Source organism: Macaca mulatta, chromosome 4 (assembly GCF_049350105.2).
Source record: "Macaca mulatta isolate MMU2019108-1 chromosome 4, T2T-MMU8v2.0, whole genome shotgun sequence".
In the NCBI taxonomy this organism is placed as follows: domain Eukaryota; kingdom Metazoa; phylum Chordata; class Mammalia; order Primates; family Cercopithecidae; genus Macaca; species Macaca mulatta.
Window position 1 is genome coordinate 126,226,460 of NC_133409.1, and position 17,585 is coordinate 126,244,044.

Below are 17,585 nucleotides of genomic sequence, written 5' to 3' on the forward strand. Positions count from 1 at the left end.
TACACCACACTGTTGACTCACACTGAGCTGAAGGTCAATTGTATCTGTTGGACTTTCCGTAAAAGGTTTTAGAACAATGTGTTTGTGCTGTCTGCCACTTAAGCAGATTCTGCTGATTTGGCTGGGTAGGACAGTAAGCATTTCCAGTATCACAGTTTGTTTATTTTTACATGACTTACTCTAAAGTTGGTTTTCTGCCTCTTGTGCTTGTACAATTACTTTGTTAAAAATAGATCCAAAATGTTGCAGATATTAAATATAATCTTCTCAGTGAAACATTTTAATTTTTTTCATGCAGTATATTAGGTGTTGGAAACTTTTTCTGAAAAGGGACAGAAAGTAAATATTTCAGGCTTTGAGAGCCATACAGTCTTTGTTGTAACTACTCAGTTTTGCCATTATAGTGCAAAAGTGGCCACAGGCAATACCTAATCAAATGGGTATGGGGTGCGGCTGTGTTCTGGTTAAACTTTAAGAACTTGCATTGGACTGGATTTAACCCATGGGTCATAGTTTACTGACCTCTATATTAGTTTCTTTCTGCTAGTTTTGTCAGCTTATGTTTGTGGCTTGTGCTGTCAATATGACTGATAGAAGTTCTAGGGTGAGACAAAAACGTATTCTGTAGCGCAGAGATGAGGCTGAAACTGAGGCAGATCTTTGGAAAACCTCTAATGTATATTATAATACTTAAAAATCGCTGTGGAAACATTGATAAGTCTATTTAACTATACTATGTTTTGGTTTTAAAAAACATTATCTGCCCTTTACTGGGTATGTACCCAAAGGAATATAAATCATTCTGTTACAAAGATACAAGCACACATATTTTCACTGCAGCACTGTTCACAATAGAAAAGGCATGGAATGAACCCAAATGCCCATCAGACTGGCAAAAGAACCATGGAATATTATGCATCCATAAAAAAGAATGAGATCATGTCCTTTACAGGGACATGGATGGAGGTGGAAGCCATTATCCTCAGCAATCTAATGCAGGAACAGAAAACCAAACACCACATGTTCTCACTTAGAAGTGGGAGCTGAACAGTGAGAACACATGGACACAGGGAGTGGAATAACATACACTGGGGCCTGTTAGTGGTCAGGGGGTGTTGAGAGTGGAGGAGTATCATAAAAAATAGCTAATGCATGCTGGGCTTAATACCTAGGTGATGGGTTGATAGATGCAGCAAACCACCATGGCACACATTTACCTATGTAACAAACCTGCACATCCTGCACATGTAACCCAGAACTTTAAAAGATAATAATAATTCTCTAAATAATACTAGGATATGTTAGCTTTATCAAGTCAGGTAACTTTCAACAAATCTCATGTCTGTGAGTTTCAATTTAAACCCTTATAAAATTAGAAATTTTAAGGAATCATTATTCTGTGGTTCAATAACACTGTTATGTGCTAAATGCTTTAATTAAATCTAATATGATCTTCACGTGTTTCTTACCGTGAGCAGCCTACAAAACTTTTTTAAAAGCTGAAAATGGCATTGGTTTGTCTCACTGATTAGTAAACCCGAGTTGACTGTGGGTAATTATTGTGTTCGCCTTCTAGGTGTCACACCAACCTGTTTAATTATGGGCTTTTGCCAGACATTGGGTTGTGATTTCAGATATCAAAGTATTCGAAAACCAGAACTACATCTGACAATCTCTCCTTATTGGCCAGAAGACTTGTTTTCTCTTTCTCTATCCACTTTTCCTTTTCTGTATTACATTCTTTACCCTGTCAACTTAGTCTTGTACTCCAAGTTTCCATCTGTTAGAAAGAACTGCACTGGAATTCTGAAAAAGCACAAGCTAAACATTTTCTGATTCACACTTCGTCAAAAGAAGCCATTGTGCATTTGAAGCTACTTTTCTTTCCTTCAGTTGCATACTGAAGATGAGTCCTACTGAGAAAGTGAAACAGGATAATGATGAGGGTCTCAGCCTGGAGGATGCTGTTAAAATACATGGCTCCCACCTGTGCAGTGTGGTGGCCGGACTTATTAGTGCTGACCACTACAGATTTGACTTTCCTCCCTTGTACTTGATGCTACCAGCTTTAACACAGGTGTTTAGAGAGGCTTATGAATGTGTGGAACCACTTCCTTGCCTAAAAGAATTTTTCTTAATAAATAGGTCTAATGTACAGAGTCTATCAAACAATTGGAAAGTTAAAAATGTAAAAATTATTTTAAATATATTCCCTTTAGTGTCTATATCAGATATATTATGACAGAATTGTTTTTAAAAAACGCCAATGTTTTTGATGTGTTGACAGGGAAGCAAAGGTGAACCTGGAATTCAAGGGATGCCTGGGGCTTCTGGGCTCAAGGTAATTTTGATGCATTTGAAAATATTTTCAAAGAAATTATAATGTAAATTCTTCTCATCATTTAAGAAAATTAGCATTTTATATCCCTTAAGAGATACATGAAATTAAGGATTACCTTTATCATGAAATGAAATTGTCAATACAGAGTTTCATTTCTGTTTTTTAGATACTTTGTCATTGGATAATAAAGACATAAACTTTGGCTTAATTTTTCTAAAAATGATAAAATTGTATGCAAACATAAACTTACTTTCTGGTCCAGAGAATAGACTTTTCTTAAACAGTTGAAAACAAGAGTATGTAGTTCTCACGAATGATACTGTTCTTTGTTTGCTTATGGCAGTTTCATCTTTAATATAGAACTCAAAATGGCCTTTACAAGTTTCCTCCAAACCACATGGGTTGATGTTTATTTCAATGGGTATTTTAATTCACTTCCAACCTTCAAAAATCTAGAGAATGATTAGATGGCTAGGGAGGAACTACAGTAAGCAAAAAGAACAAAGCCTCATTTTCTTTTAAAAAAGAGAGTGCTCTTTAGTTGATGTTATAGAGTTTTGGACTAATGGTAAAACACAAAACAAAACAGAACCATGAAGCACGTTCAGGATTATGTTCCATCACTTACAAATATTGTCAATGCATTATTAATATGTGCTTGCAAATAATTTATTTAAGACTTTAAAACAAAAAACTTTATTTCAGAAAGGACAATTCCTATAGGATGATGGAGAGTGGAGAAATGGAATTAAGATAGCTCATGTGGTACACCCTGTACTGAAAAATAGCTCCAGAATTTATGACGAACAAAATAATATTCCATATATATAAATAAATATATATAAATAATTAAATTTAACTACCAGGGTGTTCATTCCAACATTGTTTATAAAAATAAAAATTGTGAAAACTGTAATGTTTAACAGTAAGAATTTTATTAAATAAAATATAGTTGATAAATATGAATGCTCTTCCATAATTAAAAATTATGCTATGAAAAATGATAGCATGAGAACTTTATAATATTAATATATTTAGAGGTTAAAAGATATAAAAGTATGCATATATATGAGCATATTTTAGTAACTATGTATGTTTATGAATTAGAGAAAAAATATGTAACAAAATAAAAACATTGGGTTATAAGATTTTTAATAATTTTTATTATCTATTATCATTTTGTAACAAGAAACTAAGCTTTTTTAAAAGTAGCAATTTGAGAAAAAGCAGTTTCAAGGAGAAAAAGTGTTAGTAAATAGGTAAACAAAAAAGAGATACTTGTGTTTATTGTTTTTACAACTTTTTAATTTAGTTTATTGAAATTATAAAGTATGATAAAAAATAACAAATATTTACAGAATTTTAAAATATGAAATGCTGTGAGAATTTTTCACCTGGAAAAGATAGAGAAAAATACAAGAAATTTTACTGGGATTCTAGTAAACATTTTATTCTTTACTATTTCTGTAGTAATAACTGTCAATAAATTTTTTTAACCATTCATTTTAAAATTGAGATATGTAGAGTTAAAAACAGTGGTGTTTTTCCATAAGCAGTAGATCTGTGACCTTTGTGGAATTTCTGTGTTATGTAGGGAGAACCAGGAGCAGTGGGTTCCCCAGGAGAACCAGGATACATGGGTTTACCAGGGATTCAAGGAAAAAAGGTATACATTGGTTAAGATTTACAGTTCACTTTTAACCAGTTACTTGCATACAAGTTTTTCTTTTGTGACATTCTTAAAGTAAGACTTCTTATTAATATATTTTTAATAAGGTACCCTATATATTCCATGTATATATAATGTGTTCAGCCCCATGCTAATAACTGTGGCATCTTTTATATACCCGCATGGGTATTGTCTCCTAGACGAAGACCTTAGAGAAGGCATGCAAATCAGAAAATATGAATGTACAATTAAGTAATATCCTGTAAATTCAGGTTTTTTCACAGTCCAGGTGAGCTAAGAATTTTTTGAGGAAAATTATCCAATGTCAGGCATTCCTATCAAAATATGAATACCCCTCTTGCCAAAACCGGATCAAATTCTGGAAGGATAAAACTTATACCCAAAATGTTTGACCATGAAGTTCCTGTCTATGAAACAATTATGTTACATAGAAGTTTATTTAAAATTAATTTAAGGAGTTTGAAATACAAGTCAAATGTACTAATTTAAAGTATTTTGGCAAGGAAAGACAGCAAAACTAGGTTCTCTCTCATTTTGGTCAAGTAAGGGAACCTTGACTTGTATGTATATAAATAATAAATGCTTTTATTTGTTTGGAGGTTTTAAGCAACAATTGATGCCTGTGTGCCTAAGAAATCCAAGCTACCGCAAATACAAACATTTCAGGTTAAAAGTAAATCTATTGGTTTTTATTCTGGAAAAGACACAAACTCCATATCCATCTTCATGTCCCCTGCTATTTATTTTTCAACATCTTATTTTCTATCCCTCATGTGTTGTCTACAGGGTGCCTAGATCATACACAGTATGATCCTTGGGCTTTTTGTTCTGATGATAGGTAGGCAGCACTAGCTGAGACAGAAATGTCCCCACAGAGCAGCAATCAAGTGACTCTTAGTAAATGTTAAGTAAATCTACTATGAATATGTGTTTGGGATGAAGAGAATTTTCTTGTTCAAAACTTGTCACTTAAAAGAAAATCTGTGTGTTATTTTGTTGAAAATGCAAAACTGTACTCTAGATAGCACGGTGAGGTATTAATAGAAAGGAAATTCAGAAACCGTATCCAAGTTTAACTTTGGGCAGGTGCTTAACTGTCTGTTTCGTGATCTATAAAAACAAGGGCATTGTATAAGTTGGTTTCTAATTACCCTTCTAGCTGATAATCTATAAAACTTATTTTTATGGAATATAATTTTTCTTTCAAAAGCTCACTTTTGAAATGTGTGTTTTCTAAAATATCACTTAAATATTATGCTTTACTTTGTCATTGTTTCCTATAAACTTGTGGTTACTAATAGCTTAATGAAAGATTTTCAGTTTGATTTCATAAAACAGCATTTGTCAAAATAAGTCCTCTCTTGTTAGTTTGTCTAACCTAAAACTGTGACCCATGTAGAACTTTTCTCCTTTCTGGGAAATTAAAGATTGTGGTGAATTTTCTTTCAAATGTAGGAGCATACAAAAGTGTTCTTTTACAATATAATTTTGACATAATGTGGTTCTTCTCTCTTCCCAAATATTGTCTTAGGAGTCAACTTCTGTGTATATAGGCGCTTGTGGAATTTGCATGAGATGTTATTTTTCTTCAGCAGAGAAAAATATATGTTTATTTGAAACTGTACAGAATATACTAGATTATGATACAGATCAAACTGCCTTTTTGTAGGGGGACAAAGGAAATCAAGGTGAAAAAGGTATTCAGGTATGTTGTTTGCTTTTTTTTAGTAGGCTAAGCAATAAAATCAGAGCTTTTAAAAAATTCTTATTTTACTTTTAAATTCCTTTGTTTCAACATTAATATAAAGTTGTTGAATCCTATTTTCTCCTTTTGCTATTGAGCTTCTCAGACAAGACCAGATCTGACTTTAAAATTCCTCACCACTTTTCTGTTGTAGAAAACTTAGAAACAAAATGATTCAACAAAATAAAAACATAGATTTTATTATATACTTCTAATATGTATTTATGTACATATATACATATATATACCATATACACACACACACATATATGTATACACACACACACACACACACACACAGAGTTTCCAAACATGATTTGAAATTGTTTTATGGCAAAAATTTGATAAAAAACCTTTAACCCTAAATATAAAACATATTCAAATCAATATGTAAAAGGAAAATTAAACCAGAAAATTATAAAGGCTAGGGAAATCTAGGGTGATTTAGAGACATTTAGTTTTGGGTGTCTTAGCAGCAAAGGCAAAGAGGAGAACTATGTTACTACCTTAGGAGACAAGGATAGTTTCACCTCAATTAAAGTGTCTATGGAATGGGTTTTTTTATTCACTGAAGACTGACCCTTGAATAGGATGCCACTAACTGAGTCAATGAAATAGTTATCTGGAATAAATTATATCCGATGGTCTTTCAACCTTTTAAGTTTTAGAAATATAAAACTTTTCCAACCATAAATTACCAATCAAGTGTTCAGACAGTATTTTAATGATGTTTTTTAAGTTTGTAAGTCTCAGTTATAGTGTCTGAGCTTTGCTATGCAGAATAAGCTGAAAATATAAAGAAAAATACTCTGAACATTTTCACAAATGTAGAATTCTGAATGCTCTAGAATTTCTGGAATTGTAAGAGAAAATTTCAGATTGAAATAGTCATAGGCAATATTTGCTATATCCACAGTTATAACAGTTCATATTAATGAACTTATTCTTAATAACATACATAAGATGTTTTAGAGTGGTATGACAAAATTCAGTTGTTTTTCAGACAATTTTTATTGAAGATCTTCAAGTACTATGATAATAGGCTTCCTTTAAGTTAATATTGAAGTTGGGAGTGAGGTAAATGTTAAGGACGTGTCTGTGAGCTCTAGACCCATATATTCTAATTTTCTTCTTGGTACTGCATTTAGATGACTCATGGGTACCTCAGGTTCAATATGTCCAAAACCGAACTTGTCATCTTTCTCCATAAACCACTTCGTATTCACAGATTTCCTGTCATGATAATCAATGCTGAATATCTCTTGAACTTGACATCTTCTACCTTTCCCAACTGTACTAGTTATTTCTTGTCGGGGTCCTGGGCTACTGCAGTATCTTCCTGACCAGTCTCCTTGAGTCCAGTCTACTTCCTTCTTCCACACTTTTATATACATAAAATAGCTAAGCTATGTATCTGCTTAGCAAGCCTTTAATGGTGCCCCACACATGTTAAGATAAAGCCTGTCCCATCAAGTGCCTTCTGGGCTGACTGAATCTTCTTTAGTGTTTTCTCTTGCCACTCCACCCATTCTTATCCAATCCTGCTCTGCTGCTTTAGCCAAAAGAAACTACCTACCTGCCTTTCACCTGTGTCTTCTCTCCCTGATACACCCTCCTATCCTTTCTCCAATTGGCTACCTCTTACTCATCCCTCAAGGCTACACAAAGGGTGAGTCACATTCCCTACTCTTTCTGTCAGATGCCCCTTCCTAAGTTCCAATAATATCCAACCCAGATGTTTATACATTATAGACTTATCAGCAGTATTTTCATCATTCTAGATTTATCTCTCTTACCACACAGTAAGTGACTCAAAGTCTACAGTGATATCTTTGTTTCAGTCCCTAAGTGCCAGGAAATAGGCGCTGCTTAATAAATATTAGGAATTCACTTATGTAAATTGATGAATTCATTACTAGGCAAGGGTGATGTAAAATTGTAGTCACTAGATCTTTTATTGATTGCCTTATCTAGGTATATGTCTTCCTAGAAACTGCTAATTAATTTGCACAATAAATGTAAGGATGAAGTAGTGCTTCAGAGTCTAGCACAATGTCCCATGAATGGTAGATACCCAAAAATATTTATTGAACAGATAAATGTGTTTATACCTTTATTAATTTTTCTGTTCTCTTATGCTGATTTAAAGCTCTTCATTTAAATGACTTATTTACTAAAATGTGACAGTATATTTTAATTTTTAAAAATAAAATTTTCAACAGGTCTTCTTGTCCTCACATGTCCATAGTCAACAATGAACATAATTGCCACTGAAATTAACAAAATGTCCATATCCATTGAATTTTTAAACTATTTTCCCACTGTTAATATGGACTTAGAAGAACATCCTTATTGTCTAGAATTATTTACATGTTTCGCCCAAATCAGTAATTTGTTCCTTATCTCTGGCCATTTTAACTATAAGATTAGGATGACTTTTCTTCTTTTCCTCTGAGTGACTGACTTTCCCATCTCTCACATAATTTATATATTTGTATCACTGCTTTTGTTACATTTCTTCTGGAACTCAAGGTAATACATAGTTTGTATTGTATATGTGATTGCATCATAAGTGTGCAAACTAATCAATAATGTTTATTTATGTTAAAGGGTCAAAAGGGAGATAATGGAAGACAGGGAATTCCAGGGCAACAGGTATTTTTTGGTTTTCTTCTGATAAAAAATGAAATAACAAGTCACATAACTGGACAATGTTGAGAGAGGATTACTTGCAAATAAAAATGGGTGGGGAGAAGGATAAGTATAACATACATTCTAAGTGTATAAGGTTGAACGTGTAGGTAGTGTGGTGATAATGAGTTTCTTTAATTGTTTGTTTTATATTTTCACTTTCTCATAATGATAGCATTGGTGGCTCTGAATTTTGTTTTTTAATGTATCTTAGCAAATGACTGAAGGTAGAAAATTCCACTCATTTCTTAGGGGTAGTTATTGGCTAGAGAGAGTCAGTCACACAATGACAGCTTGTTCATACCTGCTGGTTTGTCTTGCTTTTCTTCTTGAAAATCAGTTGGGGCCACGTGTGGTGGATAAATGTACTTTTTTCCCTTTAGTTTGTTCAGAGAGACAATTTACTGCTCTGGAGATATATTAAAATGCTATCCTGAGAGACAGTGTTGTAGAACAGACACACACAGTAAGATGGCTTTGCTTGTCTCTTGACTAAACCCTTCTCGTTAGGTGGTATTTCAGTGAGATTGCCATGTGACTGTAAGTTCAGTCAGAGCCAAAGTGGATGGACAAAGGCATAAAGGAGATTGGTCCTTAGGGTAGCATGTTTGCTGCTGTCTTGCTTCTAGCTGCAGAATGCTGGACATGGTTCCAACTTCGTCAGGTCTGAAAGGGCAAGCTGGATATGTGAGTCCTCCCATGGGGTGGACCTCTTTCTCTGAGGGTGAGTGGGAGAAAGATTCTGCAATTATACCAGCTCTGGAGAGAGTGGGATAAAACTGGGTGGTGATGTTTCCAAGGACAGGGGTCTCTCTGTCCCTTAGTTGGAGGAGTCTGAGAGACCATTGGGAAGAGTGTAAGCATAGGGCCCCAAGGTTATCTGCAATATGGGATGGAAGGTGAGTGCCAGTATTAAGAAGAATTGAGAATTTAGAAGGTAACAATAAAAGTAAAAGCAAAAGTAACCAAGAGGAGGAATGATTGGAATCACCTCAGTACAATTATATTCAATAAAATGTCTTTCAGTTTTTATGATCCTCCACTTGACTCAGACCCACCTGATGACACAAACAACTCCATCCCTATTCCCCAACGTGGCAACACAGATCAACTCTCTGAGTTTCCTTAAGTTAATCACAAAATATCTATAAACCGCTGTTCCCATAGGACCTTCGCCCCTTCATCCATTTAACCTCCACAGCCCAGACCTTTTATCAATAAAGGTTACTCACAATAACTCTCAGAAAAGGATATTTCCTTTAGAATTTGAACTCACAACTTAGCTAGCTTACTGGCGTATGGATCACTCTTTCTCTAAGGTTTCACTAACTTTTTCACTTCTCAAGGAAAAGAGTGTGTCTGCTCTCCTAAGGCAGGATTTGGGTTCTCTAGAAAGCCTCTGCCCTCGATTGATTGGAAGCCACATTTCTCACCACCAGGAGGTTAACCTGCATGGAGTACCCAGGGCCAGAGCAGCTGTTGCTTTTCAGCGGCTGAAGAGTCATCCCAAACTCTTCATGTAAACAGTCTTAATTACCTGTCACTCTACCAAGCACAGCACATGTTATTTTTTTGGCCCTGGTTTTGTGAATGGAATCAAAGTGGATATTTCTCTCACGGAATTGTCTTAATGAGTTCTCAGGTGACAGCTGTTTTTAGTTTTAGCTCTAATTCAGTTCCCATATTGAGAACTTAACTATTTCGTCTCCCTTCTTATGTTGGGACTAGTTGTTGGATTGTATCTTGTAAGGATCACTCCTGCATTTCTTCAGAAACAAAATTCAAGTATGCCATACAAAGTTCGTTTTACTTACTAAAAGATTTATATACAAAAACTAAATATTTGGTGTTTTATGAGTTTTATCTAATTCTTTCCTTTGTCAAATTTGGACGCCATATTTGAGGAGCCTGAAAATGAATCAAAAGATATACCCCAACTCAGACTTTATTGTGTGCAACATTATACATTAAATTTCATATTAAATTTCAGAACACTGATTTTTTATTTTAAAGTTGAATAATGAAAACCTACCTGTTATGAAAGTTTTATCTTTTTACCTGAGTGAATATTAGGAGATTTTTGAGCCCAGGTGTACATTGAATTTCAAAAATGGAAAATGTTAATACCTTTCCTGAGAGTTTTTTCCTGTATAATATACCACTGAAATAAATATGGAAAAGAGGAATGGGAAAGACTTTAATGGAGCCATCCAGATGTAGCTGGTAATTATAGTTGAATGGGCTTCATGCATGGGCTCCCCAGTGTTTATATCATTGTGAAAAAATACCATCTTTTACATGACATTGCTTCTCTGGTCTCTTAATTACTGGCAGTGAATGGTTTAAGCACAGGACAGCTGGGGGTTTTCTCTCTTACTAGTCACTTTTAATGGTATCTTTGTTTTAACCCATCCTTTGTCAATAGCACCCAATCAAAATTTAATTTTAAGAACATAAACTTGGAAAAATAGATGATTTATCTTAATTACTGAATACAACAATAAATATACCTAATATTTAATCTGATTTGAGTTTTGATTTTTATTAAAATAGTGATATATTTTAAATTCAGTAGAATCCCATTCTTACCCACGTGGTTCAACCTGCAGCATTCGAAAATATTCATATCTAAGAAGGAAACAGTTAAGCAAATTAAAATTTTTATATTATTCGGTTCACATATTTCCTAGTCATTAGCCTTCTCTAAAAGGCAAAAAGGGTCTCTTTTATGTGTAATTTTGTCACTAATGCTATCAATATTTTCCAAATTGAAATTTTAAATTTGATTAAGTATGTGGTAAAAGGTGGATGCCACGTTACAGTACTGTAGCTTGCACATTTATTATAGTTTTTTTCCTATTGATTTTCAAAGGGAATTCAAGGCCATCATGGCGCAAAAGGAGAGGTATGTTTCTTCATGTATTATGCTCTCTTGCTCTCGTTCTTCAGTCCTTTTTGCTTGGGTTTCAATACTATATAAATCTAGCTTTTGAGTAAAAACCAGAAAATGAAACGTTTTTCATCTTCTTCAGTGGAAGTTCCCAATTAGCAGTTTTCAGAATATGTACATTTATACTGAATTTGATATGAAATGTGAATTGTCACTATTATTGGTTTTTCTGCCAGACTTGGAGCTGAATTTTTTCTCCATATTTTTGAATAAGAATATTGTGCATTTCTGTATCTGTTGGACCCACTAAAATGCAAGCTCCTTGTGAATAGGACTGTGTTATGCCCATTGTGATATCTCTGGCAGTGTGCATATTACCTACGCAATATACTCAATCAGTAGTGGATGTTTGTAGGTCTGGCTGATTGGATGGATGGATAAATGACAGTTTAATATGATATGAAATTTCCCTTCTGGTCAATGATAGTATTTCCAGCTAGTCCTTACGTAGCTTACATATGTATACATTCATCATCCTTAAGGAGTTTCATAATGGAATTACACCTTCCGAAATATTTAAGTAGAACTTGTAAACATTTCTTTTGCTTTTAGAGAGGTGAAAAGGGGGATCCTGGTGTCCGAGGTGCCATTGGATCAAAAGGAGAATCTGGGGTGGATGGCTTGATGGGGCCTGCAGGTCCTAAGGGGCAACCTGGGGACCCAGGTCCTCAGGGACCCCCAGGTTTGGATGGGAAGCCCGTATGTATTCTGCTTCTTCCAGAGTTATTATATTTTCATTGATTTTTGCTCATGTTCTTTATGTGCATGTCATAACCCCTAATACTTTGATATAGGGAAGAGAGTTTTCAGAACAATTTATTCGACAAGTTTGCACGGATGTAATAAGAGGTAAGTATCAAATACAGCATTTTAATCACTTTTTTCAAATTACAAAAGTAATACAAATTCTTAGGACAAATTGTAGAGGATATAAGTGAGGTGAAGAATAAAACAGATAACATTTATAAGCCTCATCTACTTTTCTTCAACTAGTATTTTTATAAAGATGTATCATACATACTCTTTTATAATCTTTTTATTAAAGAAATTTATTATTTGTCATTATTATAATTTTCTTTTGTAGCATATTTTTTGATAATTTAGTTCATCAATATGAATATCTATAATTCCACCAATTTCTTTTGGGGGCACTTTTACTTTTTCCCCTATTTTAAGCAATTTCTGTAATTAAATGACTGCATAGAGCAGTGAATATTTCCATAGTCACATTCCTAGAAGTCAAATTATTGACCAAGAAATATGTACATATTCAGTGCTCATAGTTGTTTTCTCTGTAAACTGAAAAAAATAAAATAGAAATATAATTAACACCAACTCACCATTTAAACATAAGGGATGGGGTTTCTTTGTTTTTAAAAGCCCAGCTACCAGTCTTACTTCAGAGTGGAAGAATTAGAAATTGTGATCATTGCCAGTCCCAACATGGCTCCCCGGGTATTCCTGGGCCACCTGGTCCTGTAGGACCAGAGGGTCCCCGAGGATTACCTGGTTTGCCAGGAAGAGATGGTGTTCCTGGATTAATGGGTGTCCCTGGACGTCCAGGTATCAGAGGATTAAAAGGTATGCAGTTAGTTTGAACAAGAAAATGAATTTTAAAAAGTTGTTTTTAAAAAAAATTCATATCCTATATCCATTTAATAGTCAAGAATTAACTTTGTTTTCATGATAAAAAAAATCTGTAAATGCTCAAGTCTTTACATAATTTGCCAACTGAATTAAAGAGAAATTATTTTTTTAATGCAATATTATCAAATAGAGAAGTCAAATTTATGAACACATGAAGTTACAAATTAGAAAATGTTGTCAATGTACTGAGAAATTTTGCTTGAGTCTAGAAAAGTTTTTAAATGGAAAATCATGGATGCCATTTCCTTTGTTTTGACTTTGGTAACTTTCTGCACTGTTACCTTATTCATTTTTTTTTCTATTATAGGAAAAATAAGTTTTGCAATAAAACTTCCTAATAGCCCAGAATTTCTCCTTGCCTTTGAAAGTTTATGTGAAATGTTGATTGATAATTCTTTCGTTTTTGTTTAATAAGATATAAACAATTTAGATGTTTCATAAAGTAATTTTTAAAAAACTATGATTAACACAAAGGGCTAATAATTCCAAACCATTTTCTTTTCTAAATGTTTGATTCCCATTAAGTCTTGCAACTAAACCACTGATCATTTTAGAAATGATTGCTTCAAAAATTGTTTTCCATTAGTAAGAAAAAATAGATGGCAAGCTGGTTTTTAAAAGACATTTTTATTTCATGTGTATATTAACAGCTTTGAAAGAAACAATCTAAAAGGCAGTGATTTTAAGTAAACTTACTCAGATGTTTGACACCCTGCAGGCCTACCAGGAAGAAATGGGGAAAAAGGGAGCCAAGGGTTTGGGCATCCTGGAGAACAAGGTCCTCCTGGTCCCCCGGGTGAGAATTGCTGCCTGGTCATAAGTGTTGCTGCTCATTTTGCTTTAAGAAAAGTCATCATAGATCTATGTGAAATAAATTGAAACCAAGACATCCGTTTTCTTTTTTGAGTGATTCACATCTAACACACTGAAGTACAACTTCTAGAATATTTTTCATATATTATCCTCAATGTATGAATCCTTCAATATTATCTCTTGCTTATCATTTAGTTTAATATCTATTCCTTAGAAGAGTTCTAGAATCGTTTGGCACCCCTGCTTATCTGGTGTATAACACTGTTTAGTCTTTATGACCCTCTGAGAAGCAGAGAAATGCTGAAGTGGTTAAGTAATCTCTGCTAGCTGTGCTATTTAACTCTGTCATGTCTCAGTTTCCTCACTGGTAAGATGGTGATGATAATGTTATCTCCATCATGACATTATTGGGAGATTAAATAGTTTCCATATGTAGCTTTCAGAACAATGCAGGACAATCACAGTTATGTTTTCAATAAATGTTTGCTATGATTAGATGTTATTAAGAGGCTTTGGAGTTGATCAAATGACTTAAAACTTGTTTATGTAAAATACTTTGAACAATACTTACAGTTGCAGTTAAGTGCTAAACAGATGTTTATTAGTAGTAGTAGCAGGGAATAGAGGAGTAAGAAGAGACCGAAACCACTGTGCTCCTTCCCAAAATCTGAATATTTTGTTTTTGTTATTTTGAATCCACTTTAAAAGGCCAATATCCTAAGCTAGCTTTTGTTTCCTCGAGCATGCTAATTGAACTAATCAGGCTATGTTGGACAAATTAGGGCTTTCATACCTATGTGTATTGATGACTATTATACTAAAATAAGAATAATGCATTTAGATATGGAAACTAAAAATATGTATAATAGAAACAGTCATTTATTTGTCATAAATATGGCACAAAAATGACTCAGCTTTGGCTTATATATCACCTGTCAATTTATAATAATATCGGTAAAAGATAGGCTGAAAGGAAGAAATAAGATTGGACAGTACACAAAATGGAATATTATAATGTTAGCTAAATGTTTTAATCAGTAGCATGGTTGCTATGTTAATATAGCTAGTTTTCAAAAAGTACTGATAACTTTTGGATGGCTCTTTTCAAAGCAGAAGATATGTAGAATTATGAAAATGCCTCTACTTTATTTTATTTTATTTTATTATTATTTTTTTTTTGAGACGGAGTCTAGCTCTGTTGCCCAGGCTGGAGTGCAGTGGCCGGATCTCAGCTCACTGCAAGCCCCGCCTCCCGGGTTCACGCCATTCTCCTGCCTCAGCCTCCCGAGTAGCTGGGAGTACAGGCGCCCGCCACCTCGCCCGGCTAATTTATTTTGTATTTTAGTAGAGACGGGGTTTCACCGTGTTAGCCAGGATGGTCTCGATCTCCTGAACTCGTGATCCGCCCGTCTCGGCCTCCCAAAGTGCTGGGATTACAGGCTTGAGCCACCGCGCCCGGCCGCCTCTACTTTATAATTAGTGCAAATATATAAAATATTCAAGAGGTTTTTTCTTTTTTAGTTTAAGTTTCTTGCAGAATCAGCTATTTCACTATAAAAAACTAAAGTTCTCTGTTTACATCTTGCCAATGTCCCATTTTAGGTCCAGAGGGCCCTCCTGGAATAAGCAAAGAAGGTCCTCCAGGAGACCCAGGTCTCCCTGGCAAAGACGGAGATCATGGAAAACCTGGAATCCAAGGGCAACCAGGCCCCCCAGGCATCTGTGACCCATCACTATGTTTTAGTGTAATTGCTGGAAGAGATCCATTCAGGAAAGGACCAAACTATTAGTGTCTGATGCCTCATTCAGCAGCCTAGGCATGGTGCTTTTTCTGTGGTCTTTTGCATCTCAGGAAGATAACCAACAGTAATCCCTTGAAAAGAAACTTAAGTACCTCGGTGTTTTTATTTTTTTTTCTTATGGAAAAAAATATAAAAGGTCACATATACTGATTTTAAAGGCTCCTCAGTCATTTGGAGCCCTTGGATTATCAGCATTAATTAAATCTCAAGGGTTTCTTGTAAAGTCCATTTATGTTAATCAAAGTTGAATATAAAAATCCACCATTGCCTGTTAGCCAGTCAGTTTTAGTCACTGTGAAATATTTCACATTCAGCCTCCATGCAGTAGAGATTTGAGTTTAATTTCATGTCTATGTGACTTTCATGTTTCATATCTCATAGCTCATGCTACTACAAATAAGCCAAAACATGTATCTGGTCATTGGAAGTAAGATCAGGGCTGATATTCACCTGGGATAGACAGTATTGGTGAACTACTCATTTACTACAGTGTCTCTGCCTTGATAAGGGGCAGTGAATTGCCTGTTGTTCAGTGTTGTGAATAGCACCTCTGAATGAGCTTAGTGTGTTTCTTAATTCATTTCAAATTCTAAAATTAGATTAATGGTGGTGCTAAGAAAAAGTATTAATTACTTTGGGAACTGTCAAAATTAACATTAAAAACATTTTACACAAAAAGTTTCATTGTACATTCAAAGAAAATGTAAGTTCAGAAGTACTAAAAGGCTGTATTTTATACTTGTTGATTAATCAGAATGTTTGTTGTATGCCTTCATTTTCCATTTCACTGCTATGTGTATGTCCATATATGTTAATTTTCACTGTAGCAAAGCTAATGGAAATAAACGCTCTAGTTGAAAGAAAAGGAAAACTCCTAAAGTCCTAGAATGTCTTGTTATTTTTAGCTGACTGTAAAATATTATGAACAGTCTTTGTGTATTGTTCTTAATGCTTTTGTAAGAAACAGAATTTGAAATATTTCTTCCTTGTCATGCTCAAAATTTTGTTACATGCTTGTTATTCAGAGTATAATAAAATGTGTACAGGCCTGATTACAATGTCTTTTTTTATAACTAATTTTAACTAATTGTTGAGTATGGTATGTATATTATATCGTCACTTATTCAATGGATATAATTTATTAAATCATTCACTCTATTCTTAAAAAATGTGTTCACCTGAAATAAGAAATTACAAATTGAATTGGTGTGCTGCACACCTGAACAGTTGCAACACTTACTTCCTAGCACAGTCATGGCTGTTGCCCAAAGTTTAACTTTATTGTCATGCAAATTCTACTATTTTGATGAGGACTTTGGAGGAGACTAAAATTCATGATGTTTAGTGGCTGAATGAGCATAAGGCTTGTTTTGATGTTTTATCTCCAGTAAAGCCCCAGGTATCTGCTTAAGCCAACAAACCTATTACCCCTGCTTTAATGATGACATTTGCTTCTAAAAGCTGGTAAAGAAGCAGAATAAAGCCATTGGTATCATTGATTTATTCATCCAACAGTACTCACCACATGAATATGTTCTATGCCTGGGATACAGTGGCAATATAGTTAGAATTTGGCCTGAGGGAACACGTGTATAACGAGACACAGGTAAGTAAACAGGTGATTGCAAGACATTTAATTCTAAGAAAGGAGAAAATGGGCAATTGAAATGTAAAAGATGATGTTATGGACTGAATTGTATGCCCCCAATTCATATATGGAAGCCCTTACCCCCAGTGTGACTATATTTGAATACAGAGCTCTCAGGAGGTAACCAAGATAAATGAGGTCATAAGGGTGGAGTCCAAATCCCATAGAATTGGTGACTTTATAAGAAGAGGAAGATGTTGCTCTCCCCTACTACCCTCCCTCCCGTCATCTCCTTCATCTACCTTATGGCCTTCCAGCT

General features: G+C 34.4%; 1 protein-coding gene across 5 annotated transcripts in view; it reads left to right on the forward strand.

Moving 5' to 3' along the window:
- Nucleotides 1-16,730, forward strand: part of COL21A1 (collagen type XXI alpha 1 chain) — a 202,163-nt gene extending 185,433 nt beyond the window's left edge. For 3 of the 5 annotated variants that reach the window (XM_078001276.1, XM_078001278.1, XM_078001277.1), the window contains 10 exons: nucleotides 2,288-2,341; nucleotides 3,936-4,007; nucleotides 5,701-5,736; nucleotides 8,386-8,430; nucleotides 11,339-11,371; nucleotides 11,969-12,115; nucleotides 12,211-12,265; nucleotides 12,797-12,997; nucleotides 13,782-13,859; nucleotides 15,479-16,730. In XM_078001276.1, coding sequence (XP_077857402.1) covers nucleotides 2,288-2,341; nucleotides 3,936-4,007; nucleotides 5,701-5,736; nucleotides 8,386-8,430; nucleotides 11,339-11,371; nucleotides 11,969-12,115; nucleotides 12,211-12,265; nucleotides 12,797-12,997; nucleotides 13,782-13,859; nucleotides 15,479-15,666 — 909 coding nt within the window. In that variant the 3' untranslated portion in view covers nucleotides 15,667-16,730. The remainder of the gene's footprint in view (nucleotides 1-2,287; nucleotides 2,342-3,935; nucleotides 4,008-5,700; nucleotides 5,737-8,385; nucleotides 8,431-11,338; nucleotides 11,372-11,968; nucleotides 12,116-12,210; nucleotides 12,266-12,796; nucleotides 12,998-13,781; nucleotides 13,860-15,478) is intronic. The other 2 variants (XM_078001279.1, XM_028847466.2) reach the window with 2 other exon arrangements.
- The last annotated feature ends 855 nt before the right edge of the window (nucleotides 16,731-17,585 follow it).